Source organism: Ogataea haglerorum (genome assembly GCF_019207285.1).
Source record: "Ogataea haglerorum isolate 81-453-3 chromosome Unknown 81-453-3_NODE_2_length_903871_cov_94.662503, whole genome shotgun sequence".
In the NCBI taxonomy this organism is placed as follows: Eukaryota; Fungi; Ascomycota; class Pichiomycetes; order Pichiales; family Pichiaceae; genus Ogataea; species Ogataea haglerorum.
In genome coordinates, this window is record NW_025065152.1 from 284,840 (window position 1) to 303,954 (window position 19,115).

General features: G+C 44.2%; 11 protein-coding genes across 11 annotated transcripts; 7 read left to right on the plus strand and 4 right to left on the minus strand.

The window, feature by feature from the left end:
* Window positions 1-171: 171 nt before the first annotated feature.
* Window positions 172-960, plus strand: KL911_000739 (uncharacterized protein; the record flags this gene model as incomplete). The annotated part of the gene is made up of 1 exon (XM_043201026.1): window positions 172-960. One exon carries the CDS (start codon window positions 172-174, stop codon window positions 958-960), a length of 789 nt encoding a protein of 262 aa, XP_043056303.1.
* Window positions 961-1,030: 70 nt separating this feature from the next.
* Window positions 1,031-1,858, minus strand: KL911_000740 (uncharacterized protein; the record flags this gene model as incomplete). The annotated part of the gene is made up of 1 exon (XM_043201028.1): window positions 1,031-1,858. One exon carries the CDS (start codon window positions 1,856-1,858, stop codon window positions 1,031-1,033), a length of 828 nt encoding a protein of 275 aa, XP_043056304.1.
* Window positions 1,859-1,985: 127 nt separating this feature from the next.
* KL911_000741 (uncharacterized protein) lies at window positions 1,986-4,211 on the plus strand (the record flags this gene model as incomplete). The annotated part of the gene is made up of 1 exon (XM_043201029.1): window positions 1,986-4,211. The coding sequence occupies one exon, from the start codon at window positions 1,986-1,988 to the stop codon at window positions 4,209-4,211; it is 2,226 nt and encodes a 741-aa protein (XP_043056305.1).
* A 1-nt stretch (window position 4,212) lies between these two features.
* KL911_000742 (uncharacterized protein) lies at window positions 4,213-5,151 on the minus strand (the record flags this gene model as incomplete). Its single annotated transcript, XM_043201030.1, has 1 exon — window positions 4,213-5,151. The coding sequence occupies one exon, from the start codon at window positions 5,149-5,151 to the stop codon at window positions 4,213-4,215; it is 939 nt and encodes a 312-aa protein (XP_043056306.1).
* Window positions 5,152-5,217: 66 nt separating this feature from the next.
* On the plus strand, window positions 5,218-7,263 carry KL911_000743 (uncharacterized protein; the record flags this gene model as incomplete). The annotated part of the gene is made up of 1 exon (XM_043201031.1): window positions 5,218-7,263. The coding sequence occupies one exon, from the start codon at window positions 5,218-5,220 to the stop codon at window positions 7,261-7,263; it is 2,046 nt and encodes a 681-aa protein (XP_043056307.1).
* A 102-nt stretch (window positions 7,264-7,365) lies between these two features.
* On the plus strand, window positions 7,366-7,861 carry KL911_000744 (uncharacterized protein; the record flags this gene model as incomplete). Its single annotated transcript, XM_043201032.1, has 2 exons — window positions 7,366-7,376; window positions 7,438-7,861. 2 exons carry the CDS (start codon window positions 7,366-7,368, stop codon window positions 7,859-7,861), a joined length of 435 nt encoding a protein of 144 aa, XP_043056308.1.
* Window positions 7,862-7,866: 5 nt separating this feature from the next.
* On the minus strand, window positions 7,867-12,858 carry KL911_000745 (uncharacterized protein; the record flags this gene model as incomplete). The annotated part of the gene is made up of 1 exon (XM_043201033.1): window positions 7,867-12,858. The coding sequence occupies one exon, from the start codon at window positions 12,856-12,858 to the stop codon at window positions 7,867-7,869; it is 4,992 nt and encodes a 1,663-aa protein (XP_043056309.1).
* A 332-nt stretch (window positions 12,859-13,190) lies between these two features.
* On the minus strand, window positions 13,191-13,895 carry KL911_000746 (uncharacterized protein; the record flags this gene model as incomplete). Its single annotated transcript, XM_043201034.1, has 1 exon — window positions 13,191-13,895. The coding sequence occupies one exon, from the start codon at window positions 13,893-13,895 to the stop codon at window positions 13,191-13,193; it is 705 nt and encodes a 234-aa protein (XP_043056310.1).
* An 837-nt stretch (window positions 13,896-14,732) lies between these two features.
* On the plus strand, window positions 14,733-16,265 carry KL911_000747 (uncharacterized protein; the record flags this gene model as incomplete). Its single annotated transcript, XM_043201035.1, has 1 exon — window positions 14,733-16,265. One exon carries the CDS (start codon window positions 14,733-14,735, stop codon window positions 16,263-16,265), a length of 1,533 nt encoding a protein of 510 aa, XP_043056311.1.
* A 109-nt stretch (window positions 16,266-16,374) lies between these two features.
* On the plus strand, window positions 16,375-17,457 carry KL911_000748 (uncharacterized protein; the record flags this gene model as incomplete). Its single annotated transcript, XM_043201036.1, has 1 exon — window positions 16,375-17,457. The coding sequence occupies one exon, from the start codon at window positions 16,375-16,377 to the stop codon at window positions 17,455-17,457; it is 1,083 nt and encodes a 360-aa protein (XP_043056312.1).
* A 68-nt stretch (window positions 17,458-17,525) lies between these two features.
* KL911_000749 (uncharacterized protein) lies at window positions 17,526-19,115 on the plus strand (the record flags this gene model as incomplete). Its single annotated transcript, XM_043201037.1, has 1 exon — window positions 17,526-19,115. One exon carries the CDS (start codon window positions 17,526-17,528, stop codon window positions 19,113-19,115), a length of 1,590 nt encoding a protein of 529 aa, XP_043056313.1.

The window sequence follows — 19,115 nt, forward strand, 5'->3', positions numbered from 1 at the left end:
AAGTGACCTGCATTTGTGACCCTGCTAAAAATTCCCTGGTGGCCCCAGCACGAGCGCCGGGCGCGCGTGCGAGGAGTAGTGGTTCTGAAAATTTTCACGCAGCAGACTGTTTGGGAAGACTAAATTAAATTTTTCTACACTATTGAGAACTCTATTCAGTGACCAAACAACATGGGAAGAGGACCAAAGAAGCATCTCAAGAGATTAGCAGCTCCAAAGCACTGGATGCTCGACAAGTTGTCGGGTGTTTACGCTCCAAGACCATCTCCTGGTCCACACAAGTTGAGAGAGTCTCTGCCATTGATTGTCTTTTTGAGAAACAGATTAAAGTATGCTCTGAACGGTAGAGAAGTCAAGGCCATCTTGATGCAAAGACACGTCAAGGTTGACGGCAAGGTGAGAACCGACTCTACCTTCCCGGCTGGTTTCATGGACGTGATCACTTTGGAGGCTACCAACGAGAACTTCAGACTCATCTACGACGTGAAAGGTAGATTTGCTGTCCACAGAATCACTGCTGAAGAAGCCTCTTACAAGTTGGGCAAGGTCAAGAAGGTCCAGCTCGGTAAGAAGGGTATCCCATACGTTGTTACCCACGACGGTAGAACTATCAGATACCCAGACCCAGCCATCAAAGTCAATGACACCGTCAAGATCGATCTTGAAACCGGAAAGATTACCGACTTCCTCAAATTTGATACTGGTAAGTTGGTTATGGTGACCGGTGGTCGTAACTTGGGTAGAGTTGGTGTTATCACCAACAGAGAGAAGCACGAGGGAGGTTTCGACTTGGTCCACATCAAGGACGCTTTGGAGAACACTTTCGTCACCAGACTCTCGAACGTGTTTGTTATTGGTGCTGAGGCCGGTAAGCCATACGTTTCTTTGCCAAAGGGTAAGGGTATCAAATTGTCCATTGCCGAAGAGAGAGACAGAAGAAGAGCCTTGGCTGGTTTGTAAGTGTCATAGGTTTTTAATAAGAACCAGTAGAGGAATGAATCGTTACTTCTATATACAATCTGTAGATGAATCACTTCTTGAATGGATATTCAACGTCTTCACCTTTGCGCTTCCAGATCTTTTTCTTCTTTTTGGTGGGAACGTATTCCACAAATAGCTCTTCGCAATTCTTTTTCTTGAACTGCTTGATGAATCTTGGATCCCACAGCTCAGAGGCAATTCCGAGGTCTTTGCAACATCTCATTAGCGCGTTAGATTTACATCCTTCAGTGGCGGTGGGAATGCCCTTATCGCTGAAAAATGTCTGCTCGCCTCTGGCAATAGACACCAGTCTACCGTAAATCACAAGACCGTACTCCCTAGTTAGTAAACCACCTAATCCAGACTTAGATATAAGCGTTTCCGAACGAGGTGCCAGACCCCATGCTCCAGGACCGAAAGCCCTGTTAAGAATCCGTCTATACTTGATTTCCGGCAGGTACAGCAGTCCATCGGGCGTGATTTCAATATCGTTGTCCGGTATTGGTTCTGCCAGAATCTGCTGTGCTTCCTTCGGAAATGCCTGATTAGCTAGTCCGTGGAAAGTTTCCGACCAGTTGTGCGACCCTTCGACTTGCTGAGGCGAATAATCGTTCAAAGAAGAATCGAAGAATTGAGAAATTGGTCCTTGCGAGGGAACGGAGGATTCAGTGCTCGACCCTGAGGAGGTGGTGCTCACTACAGGATCAACTGGGGCTGCAGGCTTTTCTGAGGTCACCGCCTTCTTGAACGTTTTAGTTTTCGCCGAAGTTGCACCCAGGTCATTCAAAAAAGCTTCTTGCATTGCATGGAAATCGGACACGTGTCTACGGGAGACCAACCTCATTGTCTCCTTCAAATATCGATAGTGCCTTAGCATGTTGTATTGAGGGTTTTTGAAGCAGCGGGAATAGTTTACTATTGAGAGCCGCAACTTTTTGTGACAGAAAGCTATTTACTTTTTCAAGGAGAAAAAAAAGCCTCGAACGTGTCGTGTCAACTGAATCATGGCTCCTAAACAGAGGTTGCCTGCTAAAAGCTCTGTCCGCAATCAGACAGCTAAGCTGATCGATACGAACTCAGTAATTGATCCAGCCATGGACAAATACTACCGATTGACGAGCATCGTGCTCACTTTCCTGGCCCTGGCCACAAGATTCTACTTCATCTGGTATCCTGACGAAGTGGTCTTTGACGAGGTTCACTTTGGAAAATTCGCATCTTACTATCTAGAGCGGACCTATTTTTTTGATCTGCACCCGCCATTTGCCAAGCTTCTGATTGCGTTCGTGGGATACCTTGTTGGCTTCAATGGAAAGTTTAAATTTGACAATATCGGAGACAGCTACATCACGAATTCCGTCCCATATATCCCACTGAGGGCACTTTCTGCCATTCTAGGAGCACTAACAGTGCCTCTGATCTTCAACACCATGAAGGAGTGTGGTTACTCGATTCCAACGTGTACTTTTGCTGCGCTCCTCGTGCTTTTTGATAATGCCCATGTCGCAGAGACCAGATTGATCCTGTTGGACGCAACACTGATTGTCTCCGTTGCTGCATCAGTCTACTGCTACGTCAAGTTTGTCAAGCAGAGAAATCAGCCATTTTCGCGCAATTGGTATAAATGGCTTTTCCTTACCGGATTTTCTCTTTCCTGCGTCATTTCCACCAAATATGTCGGTGTTTTCACTTTTGCATGTATTGGAGTGGCTGTCATTTGGGACCTATGGGAACTATTGGACATTAAGAAAGGCCTTTCAATTAGAATATTTGCCAGGCATGTTGTTCACAGAGCCATTGGGCTCATTGTGTTCCCTTTCATAATCTACCTTGGCTGGTTCTATATCCATTTTGCTATTCTCACCAAGTCTGGACCCGGCGACGCCTTCATGTCAGCTGACTTCCAGGAGACTCTCGGAGACTCTCCACTTGCTCGAGAGGCCAAAGAGGTTCAATATCACGACATCATCACCATCAAACACCGAGATACTGAATGCCTGCTCCACTCTCATTCTTTCAATTATCCGCTACGGTACGACGACGGAAGAATCTCTTCTCAAGGTCAGCAAGTCACCTGTGTGAAAGACTTTGAAGACGAAAACAACTACTGGCAGATTCTTCCTGCTTTTCCTCATCCAGACGGTCAGCACCAGGGCCAGACAGTCAAGCAAGGTGACACAATCAGACTGAAGCATGTTGCCACTGACGGATACCTGCTCACTCACGACGTTGCTTCACCGTTGTATCCCACCAACGAGGAGTTCACCGTGATCAACGTTGAAGAAGGAGAAACCACTAGATTTAATGATACGTTGTTCAGACTTGATCCATTCGACAAAAGAAAAAGCGATGTCCTCAAGACTAAGGCTTCGGTTGTCAAACTCTTCCATGTTCCCACCATTGTGACCATGTGGACCCACGACGATGAGCTCCTACCAGAATGGGGTTTCAATCAGCAAGAAGTCAACGGTAACAAGAAAGTTGGCGACGCTGACAACTACTGGACCATCGACTCTATCATTGGCCTCTCTGGTAAGCGTGCGGAATACGTTCCCAAGGAAGTCAAGCGGTTGCCATTCTTGACCAAGTGGTACGAGCTGCAGATGACGATGTTTGAGCAGAACAACAAGTTGACATCCTCGCATCCGTTTGCTTCGCTGCCTGAGTCCTGGCCTCTTTCGTTATCTGGCGTGTCCTTTTGGACCAAGGCGGAAACCAGGGAACAAATCTATTTCATAGGAAACATATTTGGATGGTGGCTCGAAGTGGCTCTTCTAGTGAACTACTTGGGAATCCTGTTGGCCGATCAGGTCACGAGAAGAAGAGAAATCTACGTTCTGAACAACAAATCCAGAGCTAGATTGTACAAAAGCATTGGCTTCTTCTTTTGTGGCTGGGCCACTCACTACTTCCCATTCTTTCTCATGAGTAGACAGCGTTTTCTTCACCACTACCTTCCTGCACACTTGCTGGCAGCTATGTTTTCGGCTGCCCTGCTGGAATTTTTGTTCACTGAAAACAGAACAGAGGAATATAAAGATCCTAAGGACACAACCAAGGCTGGCGCCATATACTGGATTCCATACATTTCGGTACTTGTGCTACTCACGGCTTGCTTGGTGAGGATGTTCGTTTTCCTAGCTCCTCTTACTTACGGAAATGTGTCTCTCTCTGTTCCAGAAGTTTTGCAGAGACAATTCTTCGACATCAAGTTGCATTTCGCTAAATAAGCTAGCGGAGAGGAAAAGGCAAAGTCCTATGCAGTCTAGCAGCAAGCTCAATATAATGGGGCTCATTTTCCGGCACAAGATACCCATGTCTCATCAGGAAGTCTATAATAACACCAGAACACGTTGGCGTAAATTGTCCAGATTTAACAAGATCACATATTTGTGGAATACCCAGCAACTGGAAATCCTCAGCTTCACCATCCACAGGACTTGGCAGTGTCTTGCCACTCATTTCTAGGTCGTAGAGATATTCTACCTCGGGCTGGAGCAAGCCAGCCTCTGTAGTATAATCACCCTTTTTGGACTGGTAGAAGAATGACATCACGCCAACGTTGCGCAGATTCTGCTTTACGATGTCCTCCGTCAATCCTGCCTCTTCATAGCACTCTTTGATGCACGTCTCCATTAGTCCATGAGGGTAGCCTAGTCCACCGGCTACGGTGTTGTCAAGCATTCCTGGGAACGTTTGTTTCGTGGCTGATCTTCTGGGAATCCAGAGCTTCAAGCCTTCCTTGGTGCGTACGTAGCCATTTATGTGAACGCCGTACATCACCACACCGAGAAGAGGACATAGGGCGCGCTCCAGGTACATATAAGGCTCCTTCTCGGGGGAGTATATGGTGTACAACTCGTTTCTCCAGCCGTCGAGGGTGGAAAACAATCCGGCGTTTTTCCATTCCGTGGCCATTTGGTTCAGTTTGTCGGATCTGAGCTCCACAGTGGACAGTTCTGGAGCAAGCTGGACGCTCCGGCTGTCTTTGTCCACAAATACAAGGCCTGAACGATCTAGTTCTGTGACAACGAGAGGAAGCAGATATCCTAGCTGAAAGCGGCGATCGTGAGAATATAACACGTAGACGGACTTCTGAAAGATGTCGTAGTCTTCCTCATGAGGATAAGGCACGACATCCATTCCTTTGATCACATCTAGGAACGACATTGAGAAGCCAGCGAGCGTGCACAGCCAGTTGTAAAAATAATTTCTATCACCTAGCCAACACGGGCCATGCACAGAGGTCTTCTTAGAGCGCTTGAGGAGGCCATTCAAAAGGATCCGATTAATCAAGATGAGATCAGCACATGTGCGGAACATCTTCGAGCAGAACTGGATTCCACAAATGCAAAGATAGGAGACGAGTTGACCGTCTTGTATAACAAGATGGTAAATTCAGTTGATCGAGAGGTCTCATTCTTAGAAGCTTTGATCGTTCTCAAAGATTACGTCAAGAACTTGAATGTCTGGACCACATGGTACGCTGAGATGTCGATAGACTCAGCTGGCTCGAATCTTCGCCTAACTAAGCTCGCTACAAAATTTGTAGAATGTGCTATGGATCGCGACCTGGCCCGATCTCTTGTTCAAAAGTATTTACAAACATTTGACGTACCACCAGAGCTACCATTTGAAGACAACGAGAAGTACAGGTTCCGCAGACTGAACATACGAAGGATCTTATCATCTTACATCAAAGTAGATGCCCTAGGGTTATTCTCCATTTTAGCAGACAGTCTAGTCACAGAGGAACTCCAAACACTTGCGCTCTTTCAGAGTATTATGGAACGTCCCCTTGATGCCCAATTTGAAAGTCTCCCCTTATTCGAGCGTTTGATAGACGTGCTGGAGAGATGCGACTCTTCGGTGCAAGGGTGTGCCATTAATGCGCTTTGTGTCTTGGCACCGATGGTGGTAAGGTCTTTCAGGGAACAGTTTGGCAGGCTGAGCGAGATATTTGTAAGGCTTGCAGATGAGGATGTGGAGTATATGCGGCTTGGAGGGCTTCTGTATGCTGTTTCCCCACAGCAGTTGATAGCCACCGTGAAAAGTCAGCTTGCTACCAAATCTAAAAGCATTTTGTGCAAGATGCGGTTGCATCCTGCTCTACTGGAAGGGCAGGAAGTCGAAGAAGAGGAGACTGTTAAGCTGATGAAGTCCTACGTTTCAGATTTTGGAAAGGCTCCAGCGATCGATCTTGAACATCTGCTTGATGATTACAAACATGTTTTCGCCAAGAGCGAAGAAAAAGAGGAGGTTCCTGAGCCAATGCAGTTTTATCAACGCGAAATGTTGATTTTGAGCAATGAGCTCAGTTTCTCTGAATATGTACGGCACGCGCTAGCTATGGAACGCCAGAAACCAGATCCAAAAGAACTTAAATTGAAAATTGAAGTTTCTAGTCCAATTGCAAGGATGACGCCATCTGCCGCTCCGAATCAGAAAATCGATGAAGGAATGATTTTGAAAAATAACGAGAGTTTGCGGGCCGAAGTCCAACTTTTGGCAAGCCAAGTTGGTCATCTTCAAGAACAGAATCAAGCACTAGAGATGCAAGTCATAGACAAGGATAAAGCTCTCGGTCCTTTAAAGGAAGCATTAAATAAGCTCAGAAACGAAACGATGTATTTGAAAGAGGTCAATACCAGCTTGGAGGAGAAATTGGATTCCGCAAAGTGGAGCTCAACGGACACATTGACAGAACCAACATCAGATTCTCCTGACAGCTTACAGTTCCAGCAAGAATTGAAAAGGGTAGTCAAATATCATGAACAGCAGATTGCTCATGTACATGAAAGCTACCAAGGTCAAATCAGGGAACTAGAGCACGAAATAAATGTTCTGCGCCTTAAGAAGCGGGAGAACTCGAATGAGATTGTCAGACGTCAATTATCTCTCTTTCAAAGTAAACTAGAAGAATACGAAATGCTGAACAAACAACTCCGAAAACAGATACAAGCTCAGGAAGAAAGTCTAATTAACTTGAGGTCAACACAACCAATTCAGATTCCACAGACAGCGCCAGCCAGACCCCTCCTGTCTCCTAATGGCTCTACAAACATTATCGACAAAAACGAAGAAAATACGATGCTCAACAGAGTGAGAAAACCTAAGCCGGCAGAGTTTACAGCTTCCAATTATACTTCTTCAGAACGTCAAATGAATCCATCTGGGTTTAGCTTTAGCATTCGGCGCCACGCCAACCCAACAATCGATACCTCCAGTATAGCCGTTAAAGGTCGTGGAGGAATCCAAAATAAAGCAAAGCTAAAAATGTAGCTTTAGCTTGCAAGATTAAGTCTCCTATGAAAAACACTTTTAGGAAGACAAAATTCAACTCAAAACGCCCAGTCAGACAGACGCATAAAGATTTGGGAGACAATGCTGATGACGTTTGGAAGAATGTAGGTGTTCGTGTCCAGAAACTAACATATAGACTCGGGCCGCATGCAGGTCTAAAATAGAGAAGACACTGTCGCAAATACAAGGAGATAGTGAATCTGCCGTCCGACCTGGTCAATTAGCATCCGAGTACGAGTGTTTACTCTTTGAATCACGGAAACATAACCTGGACAACTATAAGGAACGATTTCGAAAAGACCTGATTGCTCTGAAAAATCAGAGCACTGAGTTTGCACAGGATCTTCTCGGGGGTAACTTGTCGATGAAAGAATTTTGCAGCCTAAAAGACTCAGAACTGTTATCAAAAAGGCAGAAAAGCGAGGACAAGCAGCTTCTTGAAAAGGAGTTGAAAAGTAAGATTACCACAAATTTGCCTGACACTATCAATCAGATCAAGAGCCAGGCCAACACTGTTACTGAAAAATGGGGTATCAGTGAAAGCGCTGCTAAAATTGATCCCGAGTTTGAAAACTAATCAATCTATAACTCTAACTTGTTCGTGGAAGTCTCCTCGTCGGGTTTTCGCTTTTTGGCTTCCTGAGACGAATCTTCATCATCTGATGCTCGCTTAATGCTGAATTCGATCGCTGGCTCTAACTTCAATTCTTTGCAGCTTATTGTGGGAGTCTTGGGGGTCTCTTCATCTCCATCACCATCAGGGGCGCTCATAATAATTTTCCTTTCTGGACTCTTCTTCTCGTCTATTGTATATTTAAGAAAAGTTCCTTCGCCATGTTCTCGCTTAATTGAGTCGAGTAGCTTACTCACAGCACTGATTGTCTGAATACAAAAAGGTGTGATGTCTCTTCTCGCAACCTTGACTTTTTCACGAGTTGGAGTTGATGGCTGCCCAGACTTGCCTTTACCTCCCACAAATTCAACCTGAGAGGATTTTTCATATTCGGGAACAACCTCCTTGTTAGCCCAATCCTCATAACGAGTGAACAGCATCAGAAATAACGTATGGAAACACTCGTCTATCACACCTGTTGCAGCAAATCCATTGGCCATGCGTCTGAACTCTCCAACTTCAAACAAGAAGTACAGAATCAGCTTTTCTTCGTCTGTGAAGCTTTCTTTTTCTTTCATCATTTTGACAAATTCCTTGCTTCTTGCCACAAAATCAGAGAATACAAGCTTTGACAATACATCGTCCAAGAATCCCGGCTCAACCTTCACAATTTCTTTTATCATAGCGCAAGTTTTCGCAACTGCAAGATCAAAGACTTTGATCTGGTCAACCATGCTTGAGCCCAATTTCCTCAGCTTCTTGATAAGCTGGAATAAAGAGTGAACGTCTTTTGAGCGATCCAAAAGCTCAACAAAAAAGACAATGTAATTATAGTTGTAAACAAAATGCTTTCCAGGGCGCTCATTCTCCGGTTTCCATATATTGCTGAGATTCCGCACTGTAGATTTGAGGTTGATGATGGAAAGCATTTCATTCTTTGCGGCCTCTAGATCTTTATACTGGTCAATGTAAATTTTGGCGATGCGATACTTGGGCCTATGCTGCCAGTTTTTCTTATCGTAGATGATGCACTTTTGGAGAAGACCTATAATCATTTTGCCAAACTGGTCTAAATTTGATGACTCACATGAGCACTCCTGGAACAGTGGATCACTTTTCAAGATGTCTAATCCTTCCTCAAGAGATACGTCCCCACGCATTACTGACTTATAGGTCAAAGAGCATAGGAAATAATGAGGCTCAACAATATGATCATCACGGTCGCTTGCCTTCAGAGCAAGATCGCACGCTGTGAGCAGATTTTTGAAGACAGTTTTGTAACGATTCTTTCCTCTAAGTTTAGATTGTGACTTGGCGAGATAAAAATGGGTGTACCAATCTTTCGGGTTCAAATGACATGCGTGATGAAAGCAGATCTCCAGGACTCTGTACATGGTAATATTGAGTGGAAGGTGAAAAATATTTGACAACGTGCTTGAAGTCTCAACACAGTTTGCTTCAGTAGTAGAATCAACCTCCAGCGCCAGCCTTTCCATAGGACTCATCATTGCATTGTAAAGTTCTTTCCCCAGGGAAGTCCATAGCATTGTGGCAACCGGAGTGAGTCCTTCTTGCCTTTCCGTGCTCAGTCTGGTGAACAAGCTGATTGACATGAAGTAGCAGAGTAATGACTTGCGTTGCAATATGGCAGTGTTGCGTTTCTTGTCCACGTTGTTGAGTTTGTCAGAAGTCCATATGATATCATCTTCCACTAAATAAGAATAGGCTTGTGCCAAGAGAAGCCAGGACTCAAATCTGTATGAACCAGATGCAATGTCATATTCAAACATTTTAATAACGAAGTCAAGCTCAGCCGAGCGTCCTTGCATGGTCCTTTTGCGGATTTTGAACAAGGTTAAGGCAAGTAAACCTTGCATGAAGTAAACTCCATCTGCTAAAGTATTTGTTTCATTTTCAGCCCATGGTTCCTCGAGAGGAATCGACAACAAGCCATAAAAAGACAGCCTCATGAGACGCGTATCTAAAGATCTGGTCTCTAGATACTCAGTTAGAGCTTCCATATTATTTGAAACAGAGTAGTTGTCCGGCTCAGGATCTCCTAAGACATCATAAATCATGTCCAGAACGCTCTTGATATCTGCCTTGGGAACATTAAAAATTGGATGCCTGCGCTTAAAACAGTATTTCATCATATATTTGTTCACTGTGATTGCATTGACCTTTCCCATTGTGCCTGGCTCGGCTCCGTGATCAAAAGTACTAAAACTATCGGTTGATATATTGATCCCATAGTGACATTTCAAGGTCTGGAAGAAATCGTTATCAGATTGCTCCCAATCCAAATCCACAAGCCTTTTCTCAACGAAATCCAAAAACGCGCTATTGTATCCATTGCATATATGCCGAAGCCCGAGTTGTTCGTGCAAAATGGCGTAGAAGTCATTGAGATACTCTGGTTTTCGGTCTATCAAACTGCTAGAATAGTAAAGGCCAAGGAGCGTAAAGCTGACAACAGCAATATCCGCTAGCTTCTTGTAAGCAATTCTGGATTTTGTTCTGATCGAAGTCCGAGTATTTGAAATTTCAGCACTATCCTCATGGAGCAGAAAGATATAAGAAAGCTTTGAGAATTTCGCTAATATAAGAAGAGTGTTCTTTGTGTTGGACAGCTGTAAATCCCATCGTTTCTGGACTCCGATGTTGACAAGATCTTTGGCAAATAAATCGAAAAATCCGAGTATTTTGAGCAACAGTTGCTTGCGTTGGAAGAATGTCTTTTCGGCAAAGTTATCCCCCTCAATTTCCATCATCATTATCTGTAACACTCGTTCAAAGCCTCGTAGAAATTTATCCGTTAGCTCTGCTTCACGGTAAAATCTAAATAGCATAGTCCATAAACGCATCTTCAGCTCAAAGGGCGATCTGTTGATAAAGTCATCCATTTCTTTTTCTTCCTTATTATATCTAGACTTTTGTTCATCATCATCAACTAAAATTCGCTCAAGAATCTCATTGGAAGCATCACTCTCAGTAAAGGTCTTGAATATTTTCATTTTTGAGAGCTGGACTTCTATATTTGCCCTATTCAATCGTGGAATGTTGGGAAAATTGACCATCAGAACGTCAACGTGTACGGATTTTGAAATGTTGGCCATGGTGGTCAAGATCGTGGAAAGCACCTCCGAGTCAAAAGTAGAAAGCTGTTGCAAATAGCACATTTGACTCCATTTTGTTCTGAGCCATAGCTGTGAGTATAAAGTATTCAAACTTATGTCCTCAAAATGGTCACTCAAAATTGAAATCCAGCGCTCAATCCTGCGTGATGTGATCTGTTCTGTCTGGACAATCTCGTTATATAGCGCTTTAGTTCCGAATTTCTTGAGTTTTTGATCCACTTTCAAGGAAATGAAGTAATCCACTAGGATTTCAAGAACTGAAACACCGAACGACAGACTTCTAATATCCACCGGTCCATTTTCCAAAAGATTGTCGCTCAATTGTCGATAAACATACAAACTAACGGCATCAGTGAACAGACGCAGCTGTTTCAAAGAATCTGCGCTCATGAATCCGTCCGTAACCAGCGTGCCCCCCGACTCCCTGACTGAGAACAAATAATCTAGTATTGATAATCGGATCTGATTGAACTGCAAGCGAGTCCCGCTGATAGACGATATCACCATTTTCAGCCCGCCATCGTCTAAATCGTGAAATGACCTTCTTTCTTCTAGTGTTTCTTTACTCAACGAGCTAAGGACTTCTTTCACCGAAGCTTCTTTGCTCTCTTCATTGCTATGTCCATCTTCAAGCTTTACGAAAAGTGTTTCCGTGTCCTCTTTGTTCCACTGATTGAATACATGAGCTAGGTCGTCATGCTCTTGGTGCCCACTTCGTAACTGAGAATTGGGAAGAAATAATTCTGTCAACTTGCCCGATCCATCCACAATGACACCGCAGTACATCAAGTACTGTGGTAAAGTCTGTTCCAGGAACAAGAACTGTGACTCAAAAGCTTCACTGCTGAGTTCATTCGCTTCAGCTTCCCTATTAGCTCGTGTTTGTCGTTTCGTAACGGTAGGAGTAGTATTAGGGGCTGCCACTTTGGGCGGTGATTCTTTAGTGTCCTCCTTGTAGTGTTGGGAATCCTCACCAGGAGGAAAACTTAGCCTGGAGGGTGACCCTGAATCTTCATCCTCAGGAGCAACTATGACATCATTGTCTTCTGTTTCTTGCTCTGCTCTAGGCTCTGATTCTTCTGGATTGTCTCCCGTCTCCACTAGCTCGAAATTGACTCCCTCAATGGGACGGTCAGTAAGAATGTAGCTGTCATAAATTTTTGATCGTCCTTTTTTGGGCAAGAGCTCGTTAAGTTTCCTCAAAAGCTCATCTAATGCCACCGAACTATCGCAGCAGGTCAAGATGACAGAATGCCAATTTGGCTCCTCTTTATTGAAGGTCTTGAATAGTTCGGCAGACGGAAATGCGTCCATCGAAACCTCTTTGCGGGGGGTGGTTCTGTTTTCAATATCCACTAGCAACTTTGAGGAAGCGGACTCAACGCCCAATTCCTTGAGAAAATCCTTGTAACCGCGCAAAAGGCTGAGTTGATTGGGTAGCAACTGGTCAAGACGCTTCAGATCGTACTGAATATCATCTTCTTCAGTGAATGCAGTTCCGGCATGCGGCTGTGTCTGGGCAGCGTGTTCGGACTTTAGCAAATCGTATTCGTATGCAAATCGGCTCAGCTTCTTGGTGTTCAAACGTTCGAAAATTTGGATCAGGAGCTCTATAAGTTTCAAATCGCCTTTTCCATGAGACAAAGCTGAGATCAGGTCATCAAGGGCATCCTTAAAAAGCTCATATTTGTTTGAGTGATTATCACCATCGAGCCCTCTTTTGATCTGCGTCAGCTTCAAAACGCCACGATTGCGGAGACAGAGATATTTGAGCGTTTCAATAGCGGGATTATTCGTTGGATTTCTGGCTGTCAAGACTTCCATACGAAAAAGCTCCTGGTACTTGGCATTGGCCTCGTCAAAATTGCCTTGTTTTTGAGCACTTAGAGCCTCTTCGAATAATTTGAACCCAAGCTCAACCTGCAGCTCTCGTGAGTGCTCCTCGATATCCTTTTCATCTTCGAGATGATTGATAGCCGTGAATGTGGAATGACGAGGCTATCTTTGTTAGATACCAAATGTCCATAACCTACTTACCATACTTCAGCGACTTTTGAAAAATGCCTGATAGAAAATATAATACGTAGGCAGTTTAGGGGTGCATATATACAAAAGCGAAAAATAATCATAAAGTCGTCTCAGACGCAAACATCTTTTCACCTAATTGATGGAGAAAGAACCGGACGAATCACTTCATCCTTTAACAAAGCAAGTTCATCAACCTGCTCCTCTGAGATCTTGTCCAAGATATTTAGGGCCATTTGTTCAGCCAGTTTGTCATTTTCAGTCATGTCGAGGGTTTTGTCAAAATGATCAATCTGGTTTGCCTTTGCAAAGATGGACTTATCATTGTTTATATGTGGAGAGGGTGAAGGCTCTGTTATAGGTAGGGAGCAGTTGGATTCGGTTTTTGAGATAGCCGAATCGAATAAATCTATAGTAGGAGATAACATGGATACCGTAGCGGTATTGGCGGAATTCAGAGTTTCCATATTCTGATCGGCTGGTCTTTGCCCCGAAGGCTTTAGAGGTGATGACTGAAGGGGGAATAAAAGCAACTCGGAACTTGAGCGGGGCATTATTGGAGTAAGTTGTTCAGTACTGCAAGGTAGCGAGTTTTGATCCTCAGGGTCGTACGGCAGCAATACCACGTCCTTCGACACTGGTGAACGTTGAGGATCGGACACTGTTTGGATGCGTGATGGCGAATTTTGGTCACTGTTTAATTTGGTGGCGAACGTTGTCACTCTGGGGCAAAGATCGAGGGGATCATTTGAAGGATTGGAGGGATCATCTGGACTTTTCTTCAATTTGGCAAACTTCGACCGCAGCCGTGTCGAAAAGGACCGTTTCAAAACCATCGTCGCTTTGTGTTCAAGTACACCACAATGATAACGAACCAACCACAGATTCAAATTTGATGATTTGATGAGTTTGGTCACAAAAAGTACGATTACTTTTTTCCTGTTAAATAACGGTCGGTTGTAAAAAAAAAAAAAAAACTGCACCGCCACCACTTCGGACATTATTTTTTACCTCTTTTGGATAATACCCGCCACAAATTCTATTCGGAGCAGCGAAATTTTGCCACAACGCGTAGATCTAGACCACAATCATTTCTATCGGTGTAGAGGTGTTATAATGGTAAAATATGGCTTTCGTGCCTCTTCTTTTCGTGGGTACAAGGAAGGAGCATGTGAGAAAAGGAAAATTTTGGCGCATATACAAACCTTTTGCGGGATGAGGAGAGTATTGTGCCACAAACAACTCAGACTTGCATACGTTACTTGACTCATAACTAGCGATTCCTGAGGCTACTTTTGTACGTAGGATTTATCCTGAAATCAAAACCAAGAGCGGACGTCACTATCGCGATTTTAATTTTTCGCTTCCTGCGTACTGCGTTAATTGATTTTTTTGTTGCCGTAAGTGTTTATTCGTTCACTTCAAAAAATCAAAACATTTTTCTCAACAGGTCCATCGATTTATGTTTTTTTAAAGACATACTGGCACCTGCGAATAATCATCCACTCCTACTTGACAACATTTGCAGCAAAAGTTGTTGTCCAGAACAGTTCTCGTCTAGTGGTTCTGTTGTTTAGAAATCTGGTTAAAGGGTTTACAGCAAATTATAATTTGCACAAACTCCTCGTTTATTTCCTTGCATTCTTCAGCGGATCAGTTTTACAGCTTGATAAATGTCCACAAGACCAAACCACTCTTCTCCTGCAGCAGCAGCAGCACTGGCAGCGTCAAATAATCTGAACAACGCAAACGGATATCAGCAAAATCCGTCAACAACCGCACAATACTCCTCCGCCAGCGCTCCTCCTCCTATGCAGGCACAGGCTTCCGCAATGGCACAGCAACAACAAATGCAGCAAAACTCATCTAGCTCGAGCTCTCAAGTGGTGGGGCTCCACTATAAAATCGGTAAGAAGATTGGAGAGGGATCTTTTGGTGTCATATTTGAGGGAACGAATCTAATCAACGGCATTCCAGTTGCGATCAAATTTGAACCTAGAAAAACCGAAGCTCCGCAACTTAGAGATGAGTACAGAACTTATAAGCATTTGAATGGAGTAAAGGGTATCCCGAGTGCATACTACTTTGGCCAAGAAGGACTCCACAACATTTTGGTTATTGATCTTCTCGGTCCATCTTTGGAAGACCTTTTCGATTGGTGTGGCCGCAAGTTCTCAGTCAAGACAGTTGTTCAAGTGGCTGTCCAGATGATTACCTTAATTCAAAGCGTCCATGAGCGAGATCTTATTTACAGAGACATCAAACCTGACAATTTTCTAATTGGAAGACATGGTCTTCCAGACGAAAATTCTGTTCACCTGGTGGATTTCGGTATGGCTAAGCAATACAGGGATCCAAGAACCAAGCAGCATATACCTTACAGAGAGAAAAAATCGCTGAGCGGAACAGCTAGATACATGTCTGTTAACACCCATCTGGGGAGAGAGCAATCCAGAAGAGACGATTTGGAGGCTCTCGGACATGTGTTCTTTTACTTTCTCAGAGGGCAGCTACCATGGCAGGGACTCAAGGCCCCTACTAATAAACAGAAGTACGAAAAGATTGGCGAGAAAAAGAGAACAACTCCAGTTTTGGACCTGTGTCACGGATTCCCACGTCAGTTTGCTCAGTATCTGGACTATGTTAGAAACCTGCAGTTTGATGCGGAACCTGACTACGAGGGATACAGAAGACTCCTTCTGTCTGTTTTGGACGATATTGGCGATGTTGCTGATGGACACTACGATTGGATGGACTTGAACGGCGGTCGCGGGTGGGATGCTACGATTAACAAGAAGCCAAACCTGCATGGCTATGGTCACCCTAATCCTCCAGGAGAGAGACACCGCCACAGCCAACAAAGAAGACCTCGAAACACACAGCAGCCTACTGGCTCCGGTACAGCTGGTGCGCAGGCTTTACCTTCGTCAGCAGTACCTGGCCAAGTTTACAGAACGCACGATACACATTCTGGCGATAGACCTCTGCCAAACTTACCAGACAAGAGCGGCAGGTTCTCCCCGGCAAATCAAGGCTCCCCTCTTGCTCAACAACAAGGACAACAGTATCAGTATCAAAACATACAACAGCAGCCTCAGGCTATTAATGAGCCTGTGAAGACTCAACCAGGAGCTGGAAAACAGGAGACGGAATCGAAAAAGAGCAACAATGGATTCTTCGCCAAGTTGTGCGGATGTTGCTTGTAGATCAGAAGGCCACGCCTAAGGGGGTGCTTTCACTGTTTTTAAAAGATTTATACTAGAGATCAAAAGTTTCACGTGACTAACCTTGTATGTAAGTACTGAAAAATTGTTAATGGGCTTATTGAAGATGTCAGCATACTTAAAAGAAACACACATTGCTCAGCTGGCAGTCCAGAGAGCCACCCTTCTGACACAGAAGGTTGCTGTTGAACATTTGAAAGGTGTCAGTAAAGAAGACCATTCTCCAGTTACTATCGGGGATTTTGGAGCTCAAGCAATAATCATCAACTCGATCCTCAAGAATTTCCCGGGCGACGAGGTTGTTGGTGAAGAAGACTCCCAATTGATCAAGGAGAAGAACCTCGGTGAGAACATCCTTTCTCAGGTGCAGTACGTTCAAAAGCAGGACTCTAGCAATAATGATTTTCTGGGTGTCATTGAGGACAGCGGCACATTATGTGATATCATTGACAAGGGACAATCTAAGGGTGGATCGAGCGGTCGTATTTGGGCTCTTGACCCGATTGACGGCACTAAAGGCTTCTTGAGAGGAGATCAATATGCTGTGTGTCTTGCGTTAATGGTGGACGGCATTGTCCAAGTTGGTGTTATTGGTTGTCCAAACCTTCCACATGACTTAAACGACAGAACATCACCCGTTGGAGGACTTTTTACCGCAGTCAGAGGCGCTGGATCTTATTTCCAGGACCTGAAGTCCGATCTAGTGTATCCCTTCACCAGAAGTATGAGAATTCAGGTAAATAATTCTCTTCCGGTCGAACAGGCCAAAGTTTTAGAGGGTGTTGAAAAAGGACACTCATCTCATCGTTTGCAATCGTTGATCAAGCAAGATTTGCATATACAAAGCAAGTCTGTGAACCTTGACTCGCAAGTGAAATACTGCGCGCTGGCGAAAGGTGACGCCGAAATTTACTTGAGACTTCCTAAAGACCCCGCGTACCGTGAAAAGATCTGGGACCATGCGGCAGGTGCTCTGTTGGTTCATGAAAGTGGTGGAAAAGTCACTGATATTTACGGTTTACCACTAGAATTTAACCATGGCAGAACACTGAATAGTCAGGGGGTCATAGCTGCTACTACCAACGTTCACGGCCAGATTATACAGGCTATTAAACGAATCATTGGTGAAAAGGGAGAGAAGCTAGAAGAATATTGTAAAGAGTCACAATGGTAGTACCTCACTCCATAGCGATTGTTTAGTGTCTAGATTTCTTGCTCTGCCAAAAAAAATGTTCAGATCAAATGTCACGTTCCAAGTTTGTATCTCTATTTAAAAGCTCGCCACTGTACGACTTTCTTATCCCCTTTCAACGAGCTCCAAACCAGTGGGTTGCGCGCTATATCATTATTGTTTTCGCCATCATTGTGCGATGTGCAGTAGGTCTGGGGCCTTACTCGGGACAAAATACACCTCCCATGTTTGGAGATTTCGAAGCTCAACGCCATTGGATGGAAATAACAACACATCTGCCAATTACGGAGTGGTATTTCTATGATTTACAATATTGGGGGCTGGACTATCCTCCCTTAACTGCCTTTCATTCTTGGCTTCTCGGAATAATTGGCTCCTGGACAGATGGCTCGTGGTTCGCTCTTGATGTCTCAAGAGGACTCGAAACGGACGACTTGAAGTCTTACCTGAGAATAACAGCTCTTTTGAGTGAATTGTTCATTTACATTCCGGCAGTGCTAATGTACACCAGATGGATGGGCAGACATTACAATAAGGCTTCTCCTATCGATCAAACTATCATTGCAGCGGCCATTCTCTACCAGCCATCCTTGATTATTATTGACCATGGGCATTTTCAATACAATTCCGTGATGCTTGGTCTTTCTCTTTTTGCAATTGTCAACCTCTTGGAAAATAACTACGCTTCATGCTCAGTATTCTTTGTGTTGGCTCTTTGTTTCAAGCAAATGGCGCTCTACTACGCTCCTATCTTCTTTTTCTATCTTCTCAGCGTCTGCATTTTCCCCTTCTCCAAGATGAACCTTCTCAGATTAGTTTCCATAGGAGCCTCAGTGATCGGTACCTTTGTGCTGATGTTCTTGCCCTTCGTGTACCAAGGTGGATTCGGCCAAATTATTCAGATAATGATCCGTGTGTTTCCATTTGACAGAGGCATTTTCGAAGATAAAGTAGCCAATTTCTGGTGCGCAACAAACGTGATTGTCAAATACAAAAATATCTTCACTCAAGATCAGTTGAAGAGATTGTCTCTTCTGATAACATTGGCAGGAATCTCGCCCGCTTCCATCACTATCTTTCTGAAGCCAAGTAAGACATTATTCACCTGGTGTTTGGCGTCCTGCTCGTTGGCTTTCTATCTCTTTTCGTTTCAGGTCCACGAAAAATCGATTCTTCTGCCACTAATGCCAATCACCCTTCTCCTCAACGAAGTTGACCCCGATGTCATATCTATGGTTTGTTGGATTGCCAACATTGCTCTATTCTCCATGTGGCCGCTTCTCAAGCGAGATCAATTGTCTCTTCAATATTTTGTCTTAGGGATCTTGAGCAACTGGCTCATGGGCAATTTGAGTTGGATCAGAATGTATTTAAGAATGGCCAAAATTCCTGTTCTTGCGAGGGAACTAGCAACACCGGTGCTCCCTCACAACTTATTTTGGCGTTTTGTCATCATCAGTTCGTATACTCTGGCCTCGTTACTACACGTACTCGATTGTCTTTTCGACCCCCCGCAACAGCTGCCACATCTCTGGGTGATTTCGAATGTTATACTGTCTTTCGGCTGTTTCATGTTATTCTGGTGTTGGATAAACTACAAAATCATTCAGAAAGCAACCTCCAAGGTTAAAGCCAGTTAA